At 39.3% G+C, this 17,173-nt stretch overlaps 1 protein-coding gene across 8 annotated transcripts in view; it reads left to right on the top strand.

Moving 5' to 3' along the window:
- PARD3 (par-3 family cell polarity regulator) overlaps positions 1–17,173 on the top strand; it is a 470,848-nt gene that overhangs the window by 342,318 nt on the left and 111,357 nt on the right. For 7 of the 8 annotated variants that reach the window (XM_075144058.1, XM_075144057.1, XM_075144056.1 and 4 more), the window contains one exon: positions 9,337–9,447. The exons of the other annotated variant lie outside the window; for it this stretch is intronic. In XM_075144058.1, coding sequence (XP_075000159.1) covers positions 9,337–9,447 — 111 coding nt within the window. The remainder of the gene's footprint in view (positions 1–9,336; positions 9,448–17,173) is intronic. 8 annotated transcript variants of the gene reach the window in all.

Below are 17,173 nucleotides of genomic sequence, written 5' to 3'. Positions count from 1 at the left end.
TTATTAGCACCTAAATTGGTCCACAGTTTTTAAACGGATTTGTGGAGTGTGACAAATGCAACAACAGAAGTGTGCCCATCTCGCTGCATGGTTGCAGGGCAGCAGTTGTCAGGCGGGGAGCGCTGGGGTAAGGTTTTGTGTCCTGCTCAGTACAGCGCGAGCAAGGGACGGTTGGCTGGGCTTGGCACCCAGCGCACGGGGAAGGAGCGTTTTACCCCGACTCAGAAAAATTGCTTATGTTATAGAAGAATAACTACATTGTACTTTAGACAGACAGGCACCTATTAATAGTACGCTGCTGCTGCTGCTTAGATTCGGGAATGGTTTTTTATCCCTATGTATGGTATTAAGTATTGCAAAGTAGAGGGTTGTATGTCTGCTTTTATGGATGTCGTCTGTGAAAGACAACATACTGAAGGCCTTCACTCAAACTTTTTCAGGAGCTTGCTCTTTACTTTGTAAGTGAGACTTCATTTTTTTGCAATTTGTATTTACAGTTTTTCAATTACTGTTTAGCATCTTACTGCCCAGTACTGAATTACCTAACAGGGCACTGCAAATTCTGTCTGAGAGGGGGGACAGGAGCATTTGTAAGTACATTAAATGACAGTAATGAAAGGATATGTTGCCCATTAAGATTACATTATCTGTTAGAAGACTGAATTAGCTTGGCTGTGTCACATGTATGAGCTACTTCCTTCATTGACAAATAGCACACACTTAGTGTATCAAATTTAATCCTGGGGCAAGTAACTTTGTGGTCAATAACCGCTCTCTTTTTTGAATACATGCACAACTTTAAAGAGTTTTTGCCACACAAGCAAACTTTAAAATGCTTAGACTGTTATGAAACTTCCATTAAAATGTCATGTACTGCTTCTGTGGTTGCTCCCATCATTGATGATTGTTAACATAGTTGTATCTAAGCAGAAGCTTTCTTTTTTATTCCCGATTCCTTCAGGGATGCCGCAATCCACAGTTTAACAGGTTTTGGCTGACCACCATGAAAATGAGTTATTTATGGTGACTTTTAGTACGTTGTGGTATTGCTTACTGAGTTGATTCGGCCATACAACAGAAGAATCTCTTGTCTGTTTGCTGACTTGCTGCTGTCTTTCAAATATTATCATTGTAAAATTATCCTCACTTCCTTTGACCTTCTCAGCCTGTTTTTAAACTGCAGTAGTTTGGATTAGTTGTTAGGTTTTTTCCTTATTTCTTGTGATTTATTTATTTATTTATTTATTTATTTATTAGAACTGTCAATGGCCTCAGCTAGCTTTAGGCAATCATGAAAGGCAATGCAAGAAGATTATCTTGTGTTTAGAAATTTGCAAACAGATGGTCTCACCATAAAAGAAATCTGTTTTTAAAAGTTCCACCATTTTATGCTGGAAGTAAATATTACAAATGCTTAAGTTGTGAAAAGAGAGCTACTTGGTGTGAATAATATTCTGCTTGTTGTGTCATGCCTTTCAGGAAATGTTATCGAAACTGTTTATGAAAATAATTGAATGAAACCTCATGACATGTCTCTTGGTTTGGCATCATACCCATTTTCTATGAAGTTGGGATACTGACTCACAAAGACAGGCAGATTAAGCTTCAGTGGCTGGAAACAGTTACCGATCCCATATGTTGTTTCCACTTCTTTCCAGGAAATTGTTGTGGGGATCACTGGTGATGTTGCACATGAAGTGTTGGGATTTATGTACCATCCTCGCTGTTGTTTTTGAGTAACCTTAGTTTGGTGAGATGTACTAGAATCCTCACCTGAACAGTGCTGAAAAATGGTTTTTAATGTTTGGAAAGTGAGGCAGAGGGTCGTGGGAGAAAATGTGTGAATACAGCACAGAAGACCTTCACGTGCTTTACAGTACTTATGGGCGGCAACTTCAGAGAGGGCTGATAATTTGGAGTGATAACCACTTTGGTTCTACTGGTTTAAATTTCTCTGTTCATGACTGAGCACGTGAGTTTCTCTATTGCTTGAAGGCAAAGTGCATTGCTCTGAAGAGGTACAAGTGTACCTCTCCAGAGGTGTTCTCCATTTTCAGGAGAAGAAACCTTTCTTGGTTTGGGACAGCAGAGTTCTCCGGGAACCCTCCTGGCAGGGGTCTTCTGCTGAATGTTGCACCAGAAGGATTGCTGCTTTATCAGTTTTAACATAGGCAAGGAAGCCCGTGGAAAATGAAAAGTTATAAATGTTCATTTTAATTATGCCCACAAGCTCCTACATCAAGGTGCCTTGCCTCTGCTGCCGTACATCAGTATTTCTGTATCGTCTCAGTGCTGCTGCTGAGTGACTCCAGCAGTCATTGCACTCCCTCCTAACAAGCAGAATTTGATCTACTAATTTGATTAGATGTGATAACTGGCTATTTCTAGAAATACATTGCAAATATGTAAATGTTTGCACTTACAAGCATATTTTTAAAGATAGCACTTGCACAATTTTGCTTTGAAAGGAAGGCTTGTAAACTCTCAAGTCATCACTAGCCAGGGTAATTTTTGTTTGTGCACTATGTTGAATCCTTGTTTATGCTTATTAAATTTTATTTTAGGAACAGAATGTTTTTGTGTGTCACAATAATCTTTTGCAAAATAAATCTTATGATTTTGCTGATACAGCAGGGTGAAAAACATCACAGAAATCATTGCAAAATCCTTTGAGTAAGTAGTGTTAGGTTGTGTGTGTGTGTGAATACTGTTTGCTGCTATGGGGAAAAGAACATGCCTTGAAGACAGAAAGCACTGATAGAATAGCTCAAGACACTTACCATTTGTTAATTTTTAATGATGGTCTTTTTTCTATTAAGGAACATAATGCTACTGAACTTCTGTCTCAATCAATTTTTGTGTTTTTTCATTAATCAACTAATGCATGTTTCTTCTATAGCTCTTTATTCTAATGAAATATGTGGATGATTTGGCAGACGACAATGATCTCATCAGTAACGCATCAGAGTAAAATCCATTTAGCAGATTATATGTATAATTTTTTTTATATCAAGGTTGCTTATATATATTCTTTTAAACTGAAGCTATTTTTGAGATAAGTTGTAAACGTGAAATTTCTATTCCTACCACTCATGCATCCTCCTTCCTTCATTTGTTCTGTCTATGTATTTATTTATGCAAAATCATTTACATGTTCTTTATGTCTACATGTGTATTTTATATACATTTCACATATTTTATACATATGGCATCATGCTGTAGCTTGAGCTTGTTCTTTAAATGTTCTGTTACATTCTCTTCTCTGTTGAGTCTCGCACTGTTTAGTTGCTCTGATGCATTGGCCCAAAACCACTGAAGGCACTTGCTAGTCAGCGCCTCTCTGTCGAACACGATAGGCTTTGGCTTAGGCCACCTCCTACTTGGTGACAGTCATTCAGGCAAGTCAGCTTGAAAGTAAGCCAGCTAGGGACTGACAGAGAGGTTTGGGTATGCATTTTATTTGATTAGATTATCCAGAGTTCATGGGATTTCCTATTTGAGAGTCAAGCTTTGGCGTATAGGTCTGTGTTCTCGTCTTTTTATTAATAATAATGTGACAAACTGGTATCACAGGGTCTGAGGATGGTCCTTTCCTCGATGTGACTTGGCCGTTATATTCTAGAGATCACACTTTTAAAAAATGGTCCTCTTAAATTTTTTCATTTCTTCTTAATGTGATTGCTATTGTTGGCTGAATTTGAGGATTAAGTCTGGACCTGTGAATATGACTTTGAGCATTTACTCTTATCTTGAAACTTTCTCTAACCCTTAATGTAAAAGGAGAATTAAGAAGCTATAAATTAAGTAGAACCCTGGAGTATCTTGGCAATTAGAGTGAACAAGATTTCAGCTGCTGTCTTTCATCAATTTCTCACACTCTTGGATAGACAGGGTATTTTTAATTTACAACCTGTATTTCAATTAGTCATAGAAGTTTTTTCTTGAAGCTTTTGCTTATGCAGTTACTGAATAAAATTAAACTGCTTTTTAGCTATACTTTTTATAACAGGGTTTAGATGAGAAAGCTACTGAATAAACTAGCTGTTACGTGAGGTGGTGTTCCTGTATTTATAAACGTTGTTACTATTACAAAGAGATTATTCTATAACCATACAGTATGTGTCCTCAAAGAAGTATTAAGCTATGTCTATGAAAGAATATGTTTATGAACAGAAAGGTATTTTTTTTTATTATTATTTGGGGTTTGGAGGAAAATGTGCACTTTCCTTTTGCTCTTTATTTTTCACCATGAGTAATAATATTTTGTGCTCTGCTTCTAAGAATTTAGACCGGGGGAAGTGGTGGCCACAGGTCAGTGTGGTGCTGCTATGGCTGCAGGTGGTCCACAGTATCTGGTGTAGCTCAAGCTTTAGCATTAGAACTTTTTATGTCATGAATGTGTTAACTTTGTGAGGCAGTAGTGTATGCCATTTTGCTGCACATCATGAGGTAGCCTGTGTCTGTGCTTTGGTATCTCGTGCGCTGATTTAGGTAGGGCTTTTATAGCTCACAGTCAAATTGTTGGCACTGAACTTAGCAAATGACAGGAGCTTGAAATTAGATTCCCAGGATTGTCTGAACATCAGTGTCACAGATGCTCCTTTTCTGTACTGTTTTGTTTTTTAATTCCAACGGTAGTTCTCACCTTTGTTTTTAAATGCTGTCCTCCTTTTCACTAACGCAAGGAGCATTGATGGTGCACAGATCCTGAGAGGTGGAGTTCTCATGTCTGCTTCAGAAGGCAAGTTGTAATTTCATTTGCATTTGTAAGAACTGCAACAAGTATGCCAGCAGCCAGCCTCACAGCAGTGAGAATGAGACCATCACAGGTTCAGACAAGAGCCTGAAAATCTCCAGGTGCTTCAGGCACTCGCTAACCAGCTGCGTGCAGCGGAGAACAGTTCCTGCATCTGTGAAGCGAGCAGCGAGGGCTGGGATCAAATCACTTGGCAGTATCCTCAAGGCCGTGTCCTTGCAGAAGTCTAGAGTCTCTCTGACACAGGACAAATGGATGGTGATTGCTATTTTACACGAGAGATATCGTTAACAATTGCACTTTGGGAGTTTCCAGCCTTAGGTTGTTATCATTAAGTGAGCAGTCACTTCCGTGGGGGAAGTTATTACGTAGGTGTGCCAGGATATTCAATATATGGAAGAAACAGTATTGGAAGCGGTAAGGTTCCAAAGTTGCCATGGGTCATGTATGGGACATACACCTGAATTCCACCTTCCCTTCCTTTTGAGTACCTGAGCAGTAAAGAAGTAAGCTTCAGAATGATGCAAATGCTGGCGGGTTGCGGGGAAGGTGTCACACACATGAATGTTCGCGGAGCAAGTCAGGGACTATACCACTTGCACGTTTAAGAAGGTGGAACTTCTACAAAGCTAAGCCAGATCTTTTCACTAAGCCGACGCATTCAATTTGGGGTGTATTAAATACTGGGAGTAATTCTGGGGACCTGACCCACGCTTTGCTTCCTTTGACTCACACAACTACACAAGGGCCACTGGAGAGCAGCAGGGAAGGGCTTTACCACTGGCTGTGAGGACAGTGCAGGGCGGCTGAGGGGTGTACATTCGGTGTTTTGAAATTGCATAGACTTCTGGAAATTCAGTGGTCTCAATCTCTAATTTTTATTTCTAAGTGTTCTGTTTTACTTAATATTCATGAATCAGAATAGGAAACATCTACCAGAGGAAATTAGAAGGACTGGTGATTTTGAATAGCTTGACCCCAGTGTAATCACCACAGTACAGTTGAGGGAGTGTTAACAGTTCGCTTTAATGGTGTGCCTTAGTATTGCTGGATGTTGCTTTTCTGTAGTTAAACTTGGCTTGAATATGAATTTTAAATAATTTATAAATGTCTGTCATAAATTTGGTGGAGAGGATGCTGATTTGGGCTGTGGGTTTCATTATGACTATAAATCGTACTTCATGGAGCAAACACTTTCAATAGAAATAAATAGCAAACACATTTATTGTTAGCAAGAGTAATCTTACCAGAACCTTTGAATCATATTTGGAGTGGGGAGTGCTGACTGCTCCTACAGAAATAAAAGGGCTCTGCGTTTGTGTGTGTGTACATAGGTATCCCCATCGCAGTTCTTTTAAATACCTTTCTCAAGTGCTTGGTGGAGCCTGGAAAATGTTTTTCCTTTGTTTGTCTGTTCCTTCTACTACTGTAAGCTGAAGCTTAACAGAGATGCTGTTAGACTTGCGATCTCAGTGGAAAAGAGAAATCTTGATCTTGAAATATTTTTGGACGGAGGTCTTGCTAAAAGTATGCAGACTTGTTCAGAGCCAGGCTCATTTAGGGCAGCGTGTTTCCAAACTGTTGTGCAGCTCCGTGACTTATGAGTATCATGAAGATGCTATCTGTGCAGGTGATGCTGTTAAAAACACGAAGCCACAATCAGGGAGGGGGGAGGACAGCATTGATTATTCCGGGTTCGAGCGTAGGGACAGTGCAGTTAATGTTGCTGAACTTGTTACAGGCAGTGGTGATTATGGCAGATATATCACTTCTGCGCGTGTCAAAGTCCAGAGAAGGCAACTGTGCAAGACCAGCGTGGTTCATACTCTGCCAGGCTGTCCACTGCCGGGATGACCACAGAGCTTGTCAGAGATGGGCACTGGAAAGTCTCCTGTCAGACTGGGGACAATATGGCCATCCTGGGAAAGGACCAGAGATGTCTTCTGGAGACTTTATCAGGACTGTCCCCGAGGGCAGAAGGAATGTTCATTCTTCATGATCAGAAGAAAACCCTGAAAGAGAAGAAGGGTTGTTGCCACAGCTTGCTCACGAGGCAAAGCAAATTGAACCCCACTGCTGCTCTAAGGGCTGCCTGTGCGGTAAACCCACCGCTGCCTCGTGCCATGCAGCACGAGCGTGGTGTGTTCTGGACTCGAAGGGTTGGATCTGGAAACTCAAACCATCGATTTTTGCTCGGTTTGCATTATATTAGAAGTACTCTCCCCACAGTCATGCAGCCTGACCAGACATTTACTAGATTGCTTACAAGGATTATTAGAAATTTCCTGTGTACTTTATTTTTTTTAATAAGGTATTGATTTCAATATATTTCTGTTCATACTTGCAATGAATTGATTTATGGTGGTAGAAATTCTGTTTTGCTGCCAAAACCTGATGGGTACTAACTAATTCAATTTTATCCTTTTTTTTTTCTTTTTTTTTTAACCACTAGTTCTTTTTCAAAAATAAACTGGCTACTCCAGAATTTGGTTCCTTTGCTTTGCCTGACATTTTGAATGGGTCAAGGAAGGTCAAGAGACAGAGGCAAACACGGGCATCCCAGAGATGCTGTGCTACAGTACCACATATGTTGTGTGTCTCCTCGCAGCTCTGTGTGTTCTGTCAGTCAGACCCCTGCCACCCCCGGCACTCTCTGTGTATCAGGGTAAAATGGCTCAGTTCCACTGTTTTTCTGGCAAAACTCCTCTCTTGGCTAGAGGATTTAGGGCTATTTTAAATTAACTCTGGTGCTCTTTTGTCTGGTGTATGACATCCAGAACTTGATTTGAATCTCTTGTGTCATTGATGTAAATGTTTTGTATAATGGTTTTGACTACTCTCTAATAAATAGGTTGATGTTTTAAAAGATACATGCTGGTGTTTCTAGTCACTGAATTTAAGTATGTCAGTTTTACATATAACATATTATAAAATCAGAGACTTTAACTTCATGTAGTATTTTGTGTTTCTTAACCGTATCATGTCCTCTGCCTTTCCCTTTTCAGATGATTTTTAATGAACAATTTTAGTTTTCATATGCCTGAATTACTTTGGAAATGAGCAATCTGGGAACTGTGGAGAACAGCCACGCACTTCAAAGTTTGTGTACATGCTCCTCCACTGTAATTTTGTGTTGTTGTGTTTTTAAACAGCTGCCCTAAGAGCCATAAACATCATTTTGCAGTATAATAATATCTCTTGACTGAGTGGCCAGAAATTAATCTTTCTGCAGGGTCACTGTGTGGTACGTCTTCAGCCCACACAGTGGCTTTGTACTAGAATCAACAGGAACAAAACGGAAAATATTATAAATGCCTGGTGGACTCTAAATATTTTAAACAGTTTACATTCATGGGTCAGAAGAAAGTTTTAAGAACTCTGTTTTATTTCACTGTTTGTGAGCATTCGGGGTGTCCTGTCCACACCATTGCTGGCCTTTGCACGTTTCCGTGCTTTCATTTCACTCTTGATGTGAACCAGAGTGTGAAGTACCACAAAGTGTCAGTCTGTTCTCATCTGAGCGTTTGATTAAAAAAAAGTAAAATTCTTGCTGCTTTTGGTATGAAATATGATCCAGCGTTTAAAAGGTATGTATTATAATAAGATACTGTTTAATAGATATGTGTTATCCCTTCTGCCTTAAATAGAAAATTGTCATCTAAACTTTAGATGTATTTAAGGGCTATATTTACATGTTTGTTTAGTTCGCGCTATACAAAAGTCATTCCTTTCAGAGTAGGTCTGAAATATCTAAGAAATACACGCAACTTTGTCCTAATAACTGAGTATCTCAAATGCCAAACTGTGCTCTCCCTGAAAGTCTAAAAAAAACCAATGGAATGTGCAAATATGGAAGAAACTTAAAATACTTGAAATGTAGCCAATAGAGGGGAAGAGGAGATGCGAGGAGGGCAAACACTGGGTTGGCAGCATCCTGCTCCGTCTGGGACAGCCCAGCCAGCTCCATCCCTCCACTCACCCTCCTTGCACTGGAACACCCTTGGGGGAAAGAGTCACGAGTAACAAAGTTTAATAAAAAATTGGTGCTGAAAAAGAATAATTTTCCATTTTTGGATGGCGTCCACTGTGTGGTGAAACTGCTTTTGTGGGGCCGGTGTGGAGGGTGATACTGCATCTGGGGCAGTTATCAGATACACAGCGCAGTGTCTCGCAGTCCATACGTGAAAGCCTTCACTTAATGTAAACTTGAGTTGCGTTCTTTGGCAGTGATAGTGTTGAGTAATTTCTAAAACATTGTTTGACTGTGTATTTAAGAATAGTGACCCCAAAATCCTGGCAGAAAAAAGGGATTTGGTCGTATTTTCTTTTGTTTTGTTTTGTTCTGTTCTTTAGTGAGGAATTCTATAAACTTTTAAGAGCAGTGAAATAATTAAAAAAACCCCCACAAAAAACCCAAAAGCAGCCTGAAAATATTAAAAATTGAGATTCTGAGGTATTTGCACTTTCCCTTCCTGGTTTCCAAGCAGCCCTTCTTGGACGACTCTCTTTGTCATAGGAAAAGGAAAATACAGTTGTGTTCATTTCACAAGTTAGATTCTTTTTTTGTGTGTTATTAACAGGTTTGGCAAACATCGCAAAGATGACAAGAGTGAGAAAACTGGTAAAATAAAAGTGCAGGAAGCTCTTACTTCAGAAGAGGAGAGAATACGAATGAAGCAAGAACAGGAGAGGTAGACTTCAGTATTTGCTTAAACCTTGATAGAGAGAGTTTGTTTTTAAATTAAATTAAATAACTGAAGTTCAGTTTTCACTGATGAAATTTCCCAAATGTTGATATGTTTATATACTTTAAATAACAAGACAAAGCTGGATTTATTTTGGACATTAGTATCAACAGCTTTTTTGGCTGCATTAAGCATCTTTTATCGACCCAGAGCTCCTTTCCTTATTGAGGAGACTGGAGTAATAATATGAAATGTTTTCTCTATACATTCTATAACTGATTTTATTGACATTTTCAGAAAACAAATATTTATATAGAATGAAATATGTTTTGTATTTTTCTTCAGTCTTGCATATCTAGTTTTTTCTTTGATATATTTAGAAAAAAACCTAAAAATTATACTTATCAGTATATTTGTCACTGGAGTTCAGTCTATTTATGTGTCATGCAGTCTGTTTATGGAATGATATGTATATTAAACTGCTAATTGTAAAAATGAGTGGTGAGTACCTCTATTTTTCCTTGTCAGCTTCCCTTACCATTAAAAACCTATATTATATATATGTCATATGCTCTTCCCAACATTTCCAATCTACTTTTCATCCTGTCTCTTGTAGCCCCAGATATTGGGGCTTAGACTCTGGTATCTCTTACATCAATTTAGTCAAAATCTTGGAAAGCTTAGATCATAAATTAACTAGTATTCGGGGATGTGCGTGGAGAGAAGACCTCTTTGAGTAGACAAATCTTCAGTAAGGAGACAAACTTTAAAGGCTTACAAAGTTTGAATGCTGAATGGTAAATAGATTCAGATACATTTAGCAGTGAAAGTGAACTATGAATTGGGATGATTTATCTAAAAATTATGCTATAGCTCAGCCGTAAATTGTGGATTGATGCAGGAACTATGGAGGGAAATTTTGTTGTCCTTGTACAGGAGGTATGGCTACTTAGTCCTAATGATCCCTGTGACCATCATCTCTATGCACCTTGGTCTTCTGCGGGTAAGAACAGAAGTTTATAAACGGTAGCTTCATCACTCTAACAGCTCACCGGAAGAGCAGAGCCACAGTAACTCTTGTGTAGACTCTCAGTTAAACCTAAAATGGTTTGCTTTCAGTTTTTTCAGGGTTGAGTGATTTACATTACAGTTAAGGCAGGCTAGGAATATACATTTATTAGTTACTGAAGATCAGCAATAACTTGTTAAACTGCAGAAACTTTATCATTTGTGACCATCTGTTTGGATTACATTACGGGAAATTTTTTACTCTTTAACAGATATACTAGCATAAATTAATGAAAAAAAAAATTCATGTCTTTCTCCATCCATTCTGACAGTAGAGGGTGGCTGGATCACAGTGCTTGGTTGTTTTTTACTTGTCTGATTGGGTTTTATTTTCCTTTTTTTTAACAAAAGTGAAGCAGGGTCATTAAACTTGTTCCTGTTTTAAGAGTAATGTGCTTTCAGATTAAATGGGAAAGGGGAATACTGGAACTGAAGGAAGTAAGTGACTTTGGATATGAGGGTGTTCGTGCAGTCAACTTCCCTTTACGCATGGGCAGACCAGCCGCTTTGTGGATGAACTCATGCCAGGGGTGCAGAGACGCTGAAAGCTGCCTCCATCGCTCCAGCCAGCTCAGGGCAGGGGGAAGGTTAGCCACACGTGCACAGTGCCGAACCCGAGCTTGCCCAGCATGGAGAGTTTCTTAGTAACCTTATGTCCCCAGAAAACCAGCCGTATACATTTATTCAAAGAAGAAAGACTTGAGGTTTGAGTTAGTAACGCTTTCTCTCTTTCCATTCTCTCTCTCTGTCTCTCTGTCTCTCTCAGTAAGAATGGTGAGAGTATAGACTGTCCATGTGGTGATGTAAGAGAGGTTGCAATAGTCACGCTGGGTACCAAGGTAGAATTATGAAATTATTGTATAGCCCCCAATGCATGAAGCAAATTCCTAATCCCTGTCCATCAAGTTATGCTAACCCATTTGAATCTTTCCTGGAATCTCACTTCTCGTGTGTCATAAAAACAGTTTTATGTGTTCACTGAAACGGCAGAAAACGCATGTGCCAGAACTTCATAACAGCTTGATGTTATCGTAACACGGGTCCTCCTCCTCCCGTTACTTTCTTTCCCTAACTGTGTATTTGCTTTCCTTTGTGTTATGTCTATAAGAGAATGCAAGTTCTTTGGGGTAGCGGCATGTACAACTAATAAAAGACAATAAAATAGCAACCAAATGTGTGAGGTGCTTCCTTATGTTTCTGAAAAATTCAGATGTTGATTTGGTCCATAAAGTCTAAATATTTTTGCAGTTAGATTGCAGGGAGTTTCCTTTTGATCCTGTAAAATAATGATGTTAGATACATGCTATTAATGAAGAGTACTCTTGCAAATTAACTGAACAATCCCTCAAAATGCTTACTGGGAGACAGAGTAAAATATTGCTGTCTTAACAGATGTTGGTTCAATAATGGCTGCTATTTTAACTTTGTTTTCTGTGGTTTTTTTCCCCCTCGATGTTTTTAGCAGTACAATTCACTTGCTCTGTTTTACCTGGTATTTGATACTATATACCTCTGTAATGATGCAATACTTCGGGGAAATAGGTTGGATTTAATGAATTTACTATGTATGAGAGGCTAGGAGCAAAAATCCTTAGGGGGTCAGAGAACAAGTGAATGGTCCATTAAAAAATCAATCATGCCCACAATTTTATGGAATTATTATGCCTTGACTTGATAATTTTAGTAGTATTGTGCTTACAATAGTATTTTCTTTGAAGTCTTAAAAGTAGTGTTCGTATTGATTGTGAGACAAATAAGCAAATTAATGTTCTTTAATTTACCATGATTGAAATGAATAAAATTGCCTTTTATAAACATATTATTAATAATAATTTCTTATTAAGGAGCATATCTCAAGCTGTTTATAGGATGCGTTTACTGACAATCTTAAAGTAATTTTGAACAGAAAATGAAATTATCTAGTTGAAAATACAGGCAGCTTTCAATGAAACAGTATACTGGAACAATTAGGAGCATCATCTGAGGAGACCACCCACCGATCTTACCAAAATTGCTGTAAAATGCTTTCTATTTGTAAATTCTCCAAGTGTTGGATTAACAGTTCATCCAAGGCCATAGGACATTGTCCCCCTGTGTCACTATTCTTTAACACCGGTTTACTCCAGAGAAAGAAGTCTGCTTGCATTACCCTTGAGTGTCTGCCAAACAATGATCTGAAAATCCATATGGGTTCTGGTGTGCTGTTAGAAAAGGTGCTTCTCCCCAGCAGTGGCACTGATCAAAACCTTAAGACAAAACTAAACAATAGGTTTTCTGAACTTGGCCTTGTGTCTCCTAAGAAAGAGACTATACTGCAGAGTCTTGAGAAAGTCGACTAAGATCTGAATTGAATTAGCTCTACTCCTGTGCCAAATCACAGCTGTTTTATATATATGCTATCTTGGACCCCCTCTTTGCCATGTTGTCATCCCGTCCATCACTGGACTACTAAAACCGGATACCACTGAGATGCTACATCTGCTCAGATAGACTGCAGAAACAGTCTTGAGCCCTTCTTGGGTTTGTTATAGAAGGTCATCTACCAATTCCAGACTTTTCCGATGCACTTGTGGTTGGCCCGGCCTCCTAAGAGTAAAGTCTTGGATTTTACAGATTGGAGATGCGTGGGGTATCTTGAGCTTTCAAAGATGCTTCAGACTGCTTATAGTTTCACACAGGCGTTGCTATGTAGGATACTCTTAAAACCAGATTTTGAAAATCTTGTCAATGACCAAGAGGAATTTAGTGTTACAACCCAGTTAGTTTTGGTATGGATGGTCACCTTCTGCTGTGCTATTGGACCTAAGCCTTTGGAAGCTCACACACCTGTCCACTTTAGAAACTCTCTACATCTGGTCTTTGAGGGCCTCCCAGGATAGGGTTTTCTCAATATGTAGCTGGTGTGTCCATTGGTATCCTGCAACCTGATTGCCCTGAAATGTTTTTTGACTTCTTCAAGACCCTGTAGTATAGGTTTTTCCTTAGAAGATGTGAAGATAGAACCTACTCTCTTGTCTTCTGGTTTTTACTAGTGGCCCTTGCTGGAGAGAGACATCACTCTAACAGCAGGTTTCCGATACCTTTGTCTCTCCCTCTTTTACCCTTGGATTTTTTCCTTGGATTTCTTTTTTGTTGCCTTTTTTTCCCCTGCAGCTCTGTGTTCATTACAAAATAAATCTTTAGCAAATCAAAAACCTTTGCCTGTGTTCTGCCCTTCTTCAGCTCAGGCACGTGCAGTTCTTAACACCCGCCTGGCAAGGCCATGCATGCCGGCCGTGTCTTCAGCCTTGGACTGCCTTCCTCTAGCAAACCAAGTGCTCCCCGACCCAAACAGCTTTACTCTTTGTACCCGGATAGTAGATAACAGAGGAATGAAATAAACATACTTCTTTGTGAAGTTTTCAACAAATTCAGCTGTATCCAGTGTGGTTCACCGCTAGATAATGCTTAAAAGATGAAAGTTGCAATTCTAATGTAATCTCATGATTCAGCGTATGTGATCCCAGCTATGGGCGAATAGTGCTTATGCTTTACTCCGCCTCTAGAGGTACTTCCTCCTCTTAAAAAAAGAGTCTACAGGATATTTTCTCTGTTTGGTTAGTACACTGATTTAAGAGTTTTACTAATTTCTATAAATCTCTGGGTTATTGTAAAAGTCTTTTAATCTTAGTATTGTATTCTTGCTCAACTTCCACTGAAATGGATGCAAAATCAGGTGCTTAAACACCTGTATTGTGAGGATCAGTATTGAGGAGATAAGGAGAAACCTTTTGGAAGAGAATTAAAGAGCTGTTCACGTGGAAGCGCTGTGACAGAGGCTCCAGAAACGCTGGGAGGATGACGGAGCAGTCAGGTGGGGGCTTTTGGAGCCAGGGGCTTCCTCTGCTCTGAAAAAGCAGCCGTACAATTCCAGTCTGTGCTATACTTGTTGGAGGACAATTAACACACAGCAAAGCAATACTGTGCTTCGTACGTACATATGTATAGTTATCATCTGGAAAAGAAACCTGCTTCTTTGCTAGTTTCCCCCCCTCTCGATTTTGGAAAACATAACCTTTTGTTCCTTTAGATTACAAAGGGAATTAAATCTACGGAATTCCGCTGTTACTGCTACCCACGCCTGTGCACATGTCACCCGTGCTGGCATCGGTCGTGCGGCGGGGCCGGCGCCTGCCGGCTGGGGCGGCGGGGCCGGGAGGGGGAGCTGCCGGCACGGCGGTGGCGCGGCGGCCGGCTCGGCTGCCCCGGGCCGCGGCCCTGGCGCGGGCGGGTGGCCCTTTGCTGGTGCTCCGGGCTGGAAACCTCAACAGGGCTTTGCACGGCAGAGCGAATCCTAACGCCTTGCTGTCAGCTGGGGGAAACTCTGTCTGACGGGGCCGGGGAGATGCTTTCTGGCCGGAGGTAGGAGGCGGTGCTGTTGCAGAGCCGGAGTATGGCAGAAGGAGTGGGAGAGGTGACCGAGGACCTTGGTCTTGCAGAGGTGCTGCTGGGGGAGGTGGATCAGGCGTTTGTCTCTGTATTGGCAGATTTGCTGTTACTTGTGGAGGTCAACCAATAAGCTGACAGCAGTTTTTGCGTGAACGCAAGCAAGGCTACCATTTCAGTGGGTGTTGTTCACGTAATGATTTTTCCTAAATTTAGAGTGAAACAGTCTGTCTGTTCATTAGTAGTTAAAATAACATTGATATTTTTTTCCTGAAGGATTCAGTCATTCCATAAAATGCTTCCTGTATTACATGTTTCCTAAGGGTATAAGGGTCTTTATCTCCAACGTATAATAAACTTCTCTTCATCTTTCTGTAGTACCATTAAAGCCACAAGCCCTTTGTTGTAAAAGTATACTAATGAATAGAAATGTTACAACAAGAACAGAAGTCTTGTGTTTTCCCTTCATCATGCATCATCCATTTTAATTAGACGAAAGGGTGGTGAGTACTGTGACAAGAGTCTGGAATTAAAATCATTAATTGATGTCAAGCTGACGAGAGACTGCTAACATGAATTTACTGACAGCAGGAAAGAAATTAACCTTATTATTTTATTTAGTACGTTGGGACTATTTATTATATTTTCCTATGCAAGTTCAGTGTATTCCATTTATGATGATAAAGACAAATAATTAATAAAACCTACATAAAGTTTTATTACCTCCTACCAATGAAGTTTACATGAAAACCACATCAATAACTTACAAAAACCAAACGCACCACATCCTTCCAATCAATGTAACTCATCAAAACTGTTACAGCAATATTTTTGATATTTTAAATGAATATAACATGCTATGCTCTCTAGCCAAGTAGAATTGCAAAAGTGATCTGATTTAAAACCATGCCTTAGTTTCTTAATGTCAGTGTTGCAAAAAATGAAACATATTTCCTCCAGCAATGACATTGATTGGAATAACTGTCTGTTTTGATCATCATTGGAAGGTCAGCCTAACAAAGATGAGTTTTAATGTTAAGCATCTTTATTCTTTAGATGAAAGAGTACAACAGTGTCTTACAGAATGACAGCAGCATCCTATAGATAATTTGTGACCCAAAGGTCATAATAAAAGAATAGAAGGGAGGTCATCCTGTAGTAAAGGCCATCTGGAACTGTTAAAGTATCAGATGGAGTAGGGGGCTGAACAGCAGGACACTCTTGGTGTCTTTCCAGATTTCCCAGAGAGACCATAATATTTTTATTGGAAAACCCCAACTTTTGTACCCCTTAAGCAAAATATTTTCATCAAGCAGTTTCATCTTACTTTTAGGAAAAAAGACAACATACTGTGATAAGGAGAGGATTTTTGTTTCTTACGTAGCCTAAGTGTTATCTGTGTCTTTAAAATAACGCAAAGCTTCAGCTTTAGTTTTGCTGCTGCTGTATTTTGATGCTACTTAACAGCTTTCACAAGAACTATTACCTCTAAATCCGTTATTACTGCAAACATTCCAAATATAAATATTTTCTAAAGTGACTTGTATAAAATCTTTTCTGATAGAACTTCCACCCCCTTCCCAGCCCGTAAGAGAGAAGAGAAAAATTCCTCTGTGAATCAGAAAATCAGAGCAATGTGTTTCTCATTCTCACTTATTTTGAGATGGGGTCTGCTTGTCAAGGGATATTCCAGTTTCACGGACATTTTTAGCATTGTTTTTGGCAGTGTTTTTTTACATAATGGATGAGGGTGCAGGACGTGAAAACAAATCAATGGCAGTAATTTTTGTAAGAGAACACAGAAATGAAGCATGAGAATATTGAGCTTTGGAAAAACATTTCAGACTAGTTCCACTTCATAAAAATAGTGACTTCAGGAGATATGTAAATTGAGCTTTTGTGGAATAATAGTTGCTGAGGTAGTTTTTTAAACGAAGCTCCTCACATTCTCTAGCTACATATTGTAAGTATAGAGATTTTAAGACATTATGCTAAAAGTATATTTTCTCTATTATTTCTCTACAGTGATTCAAGACATTGCACTGGGCAAAGTCCAGCCAAGTCCGTTGCAATATATTTAAAAATATAATTTATGTGGTCTTTATAATATTCTGAGTTACAAATTTGGTTAAGGTGTCTTGCAGATCATATGAGTTCAGCACTCTTAGAAATTTCAGTTCTAAGTGAGAGCACTAATATGTCGTGTTTCACTTTAGAATGCCAAGAACTTTAGGATAAG

This window comes from Calonectris borealis, chromosome 2, assembly GCF_964195595.1.
Source record: "Calonectris borealis chromosome 2, bCalBor7.hap1.2, whole genome shotgun sequence".
NCBI lineage: Eukaryota > Metazoa > Chordata > Aves > Procellariiformes > Procellariidae > Calonectris > Calonectris borealis.
This window is presented reverse-complemented; position numbering and strand designations above follow the sequence as displayed.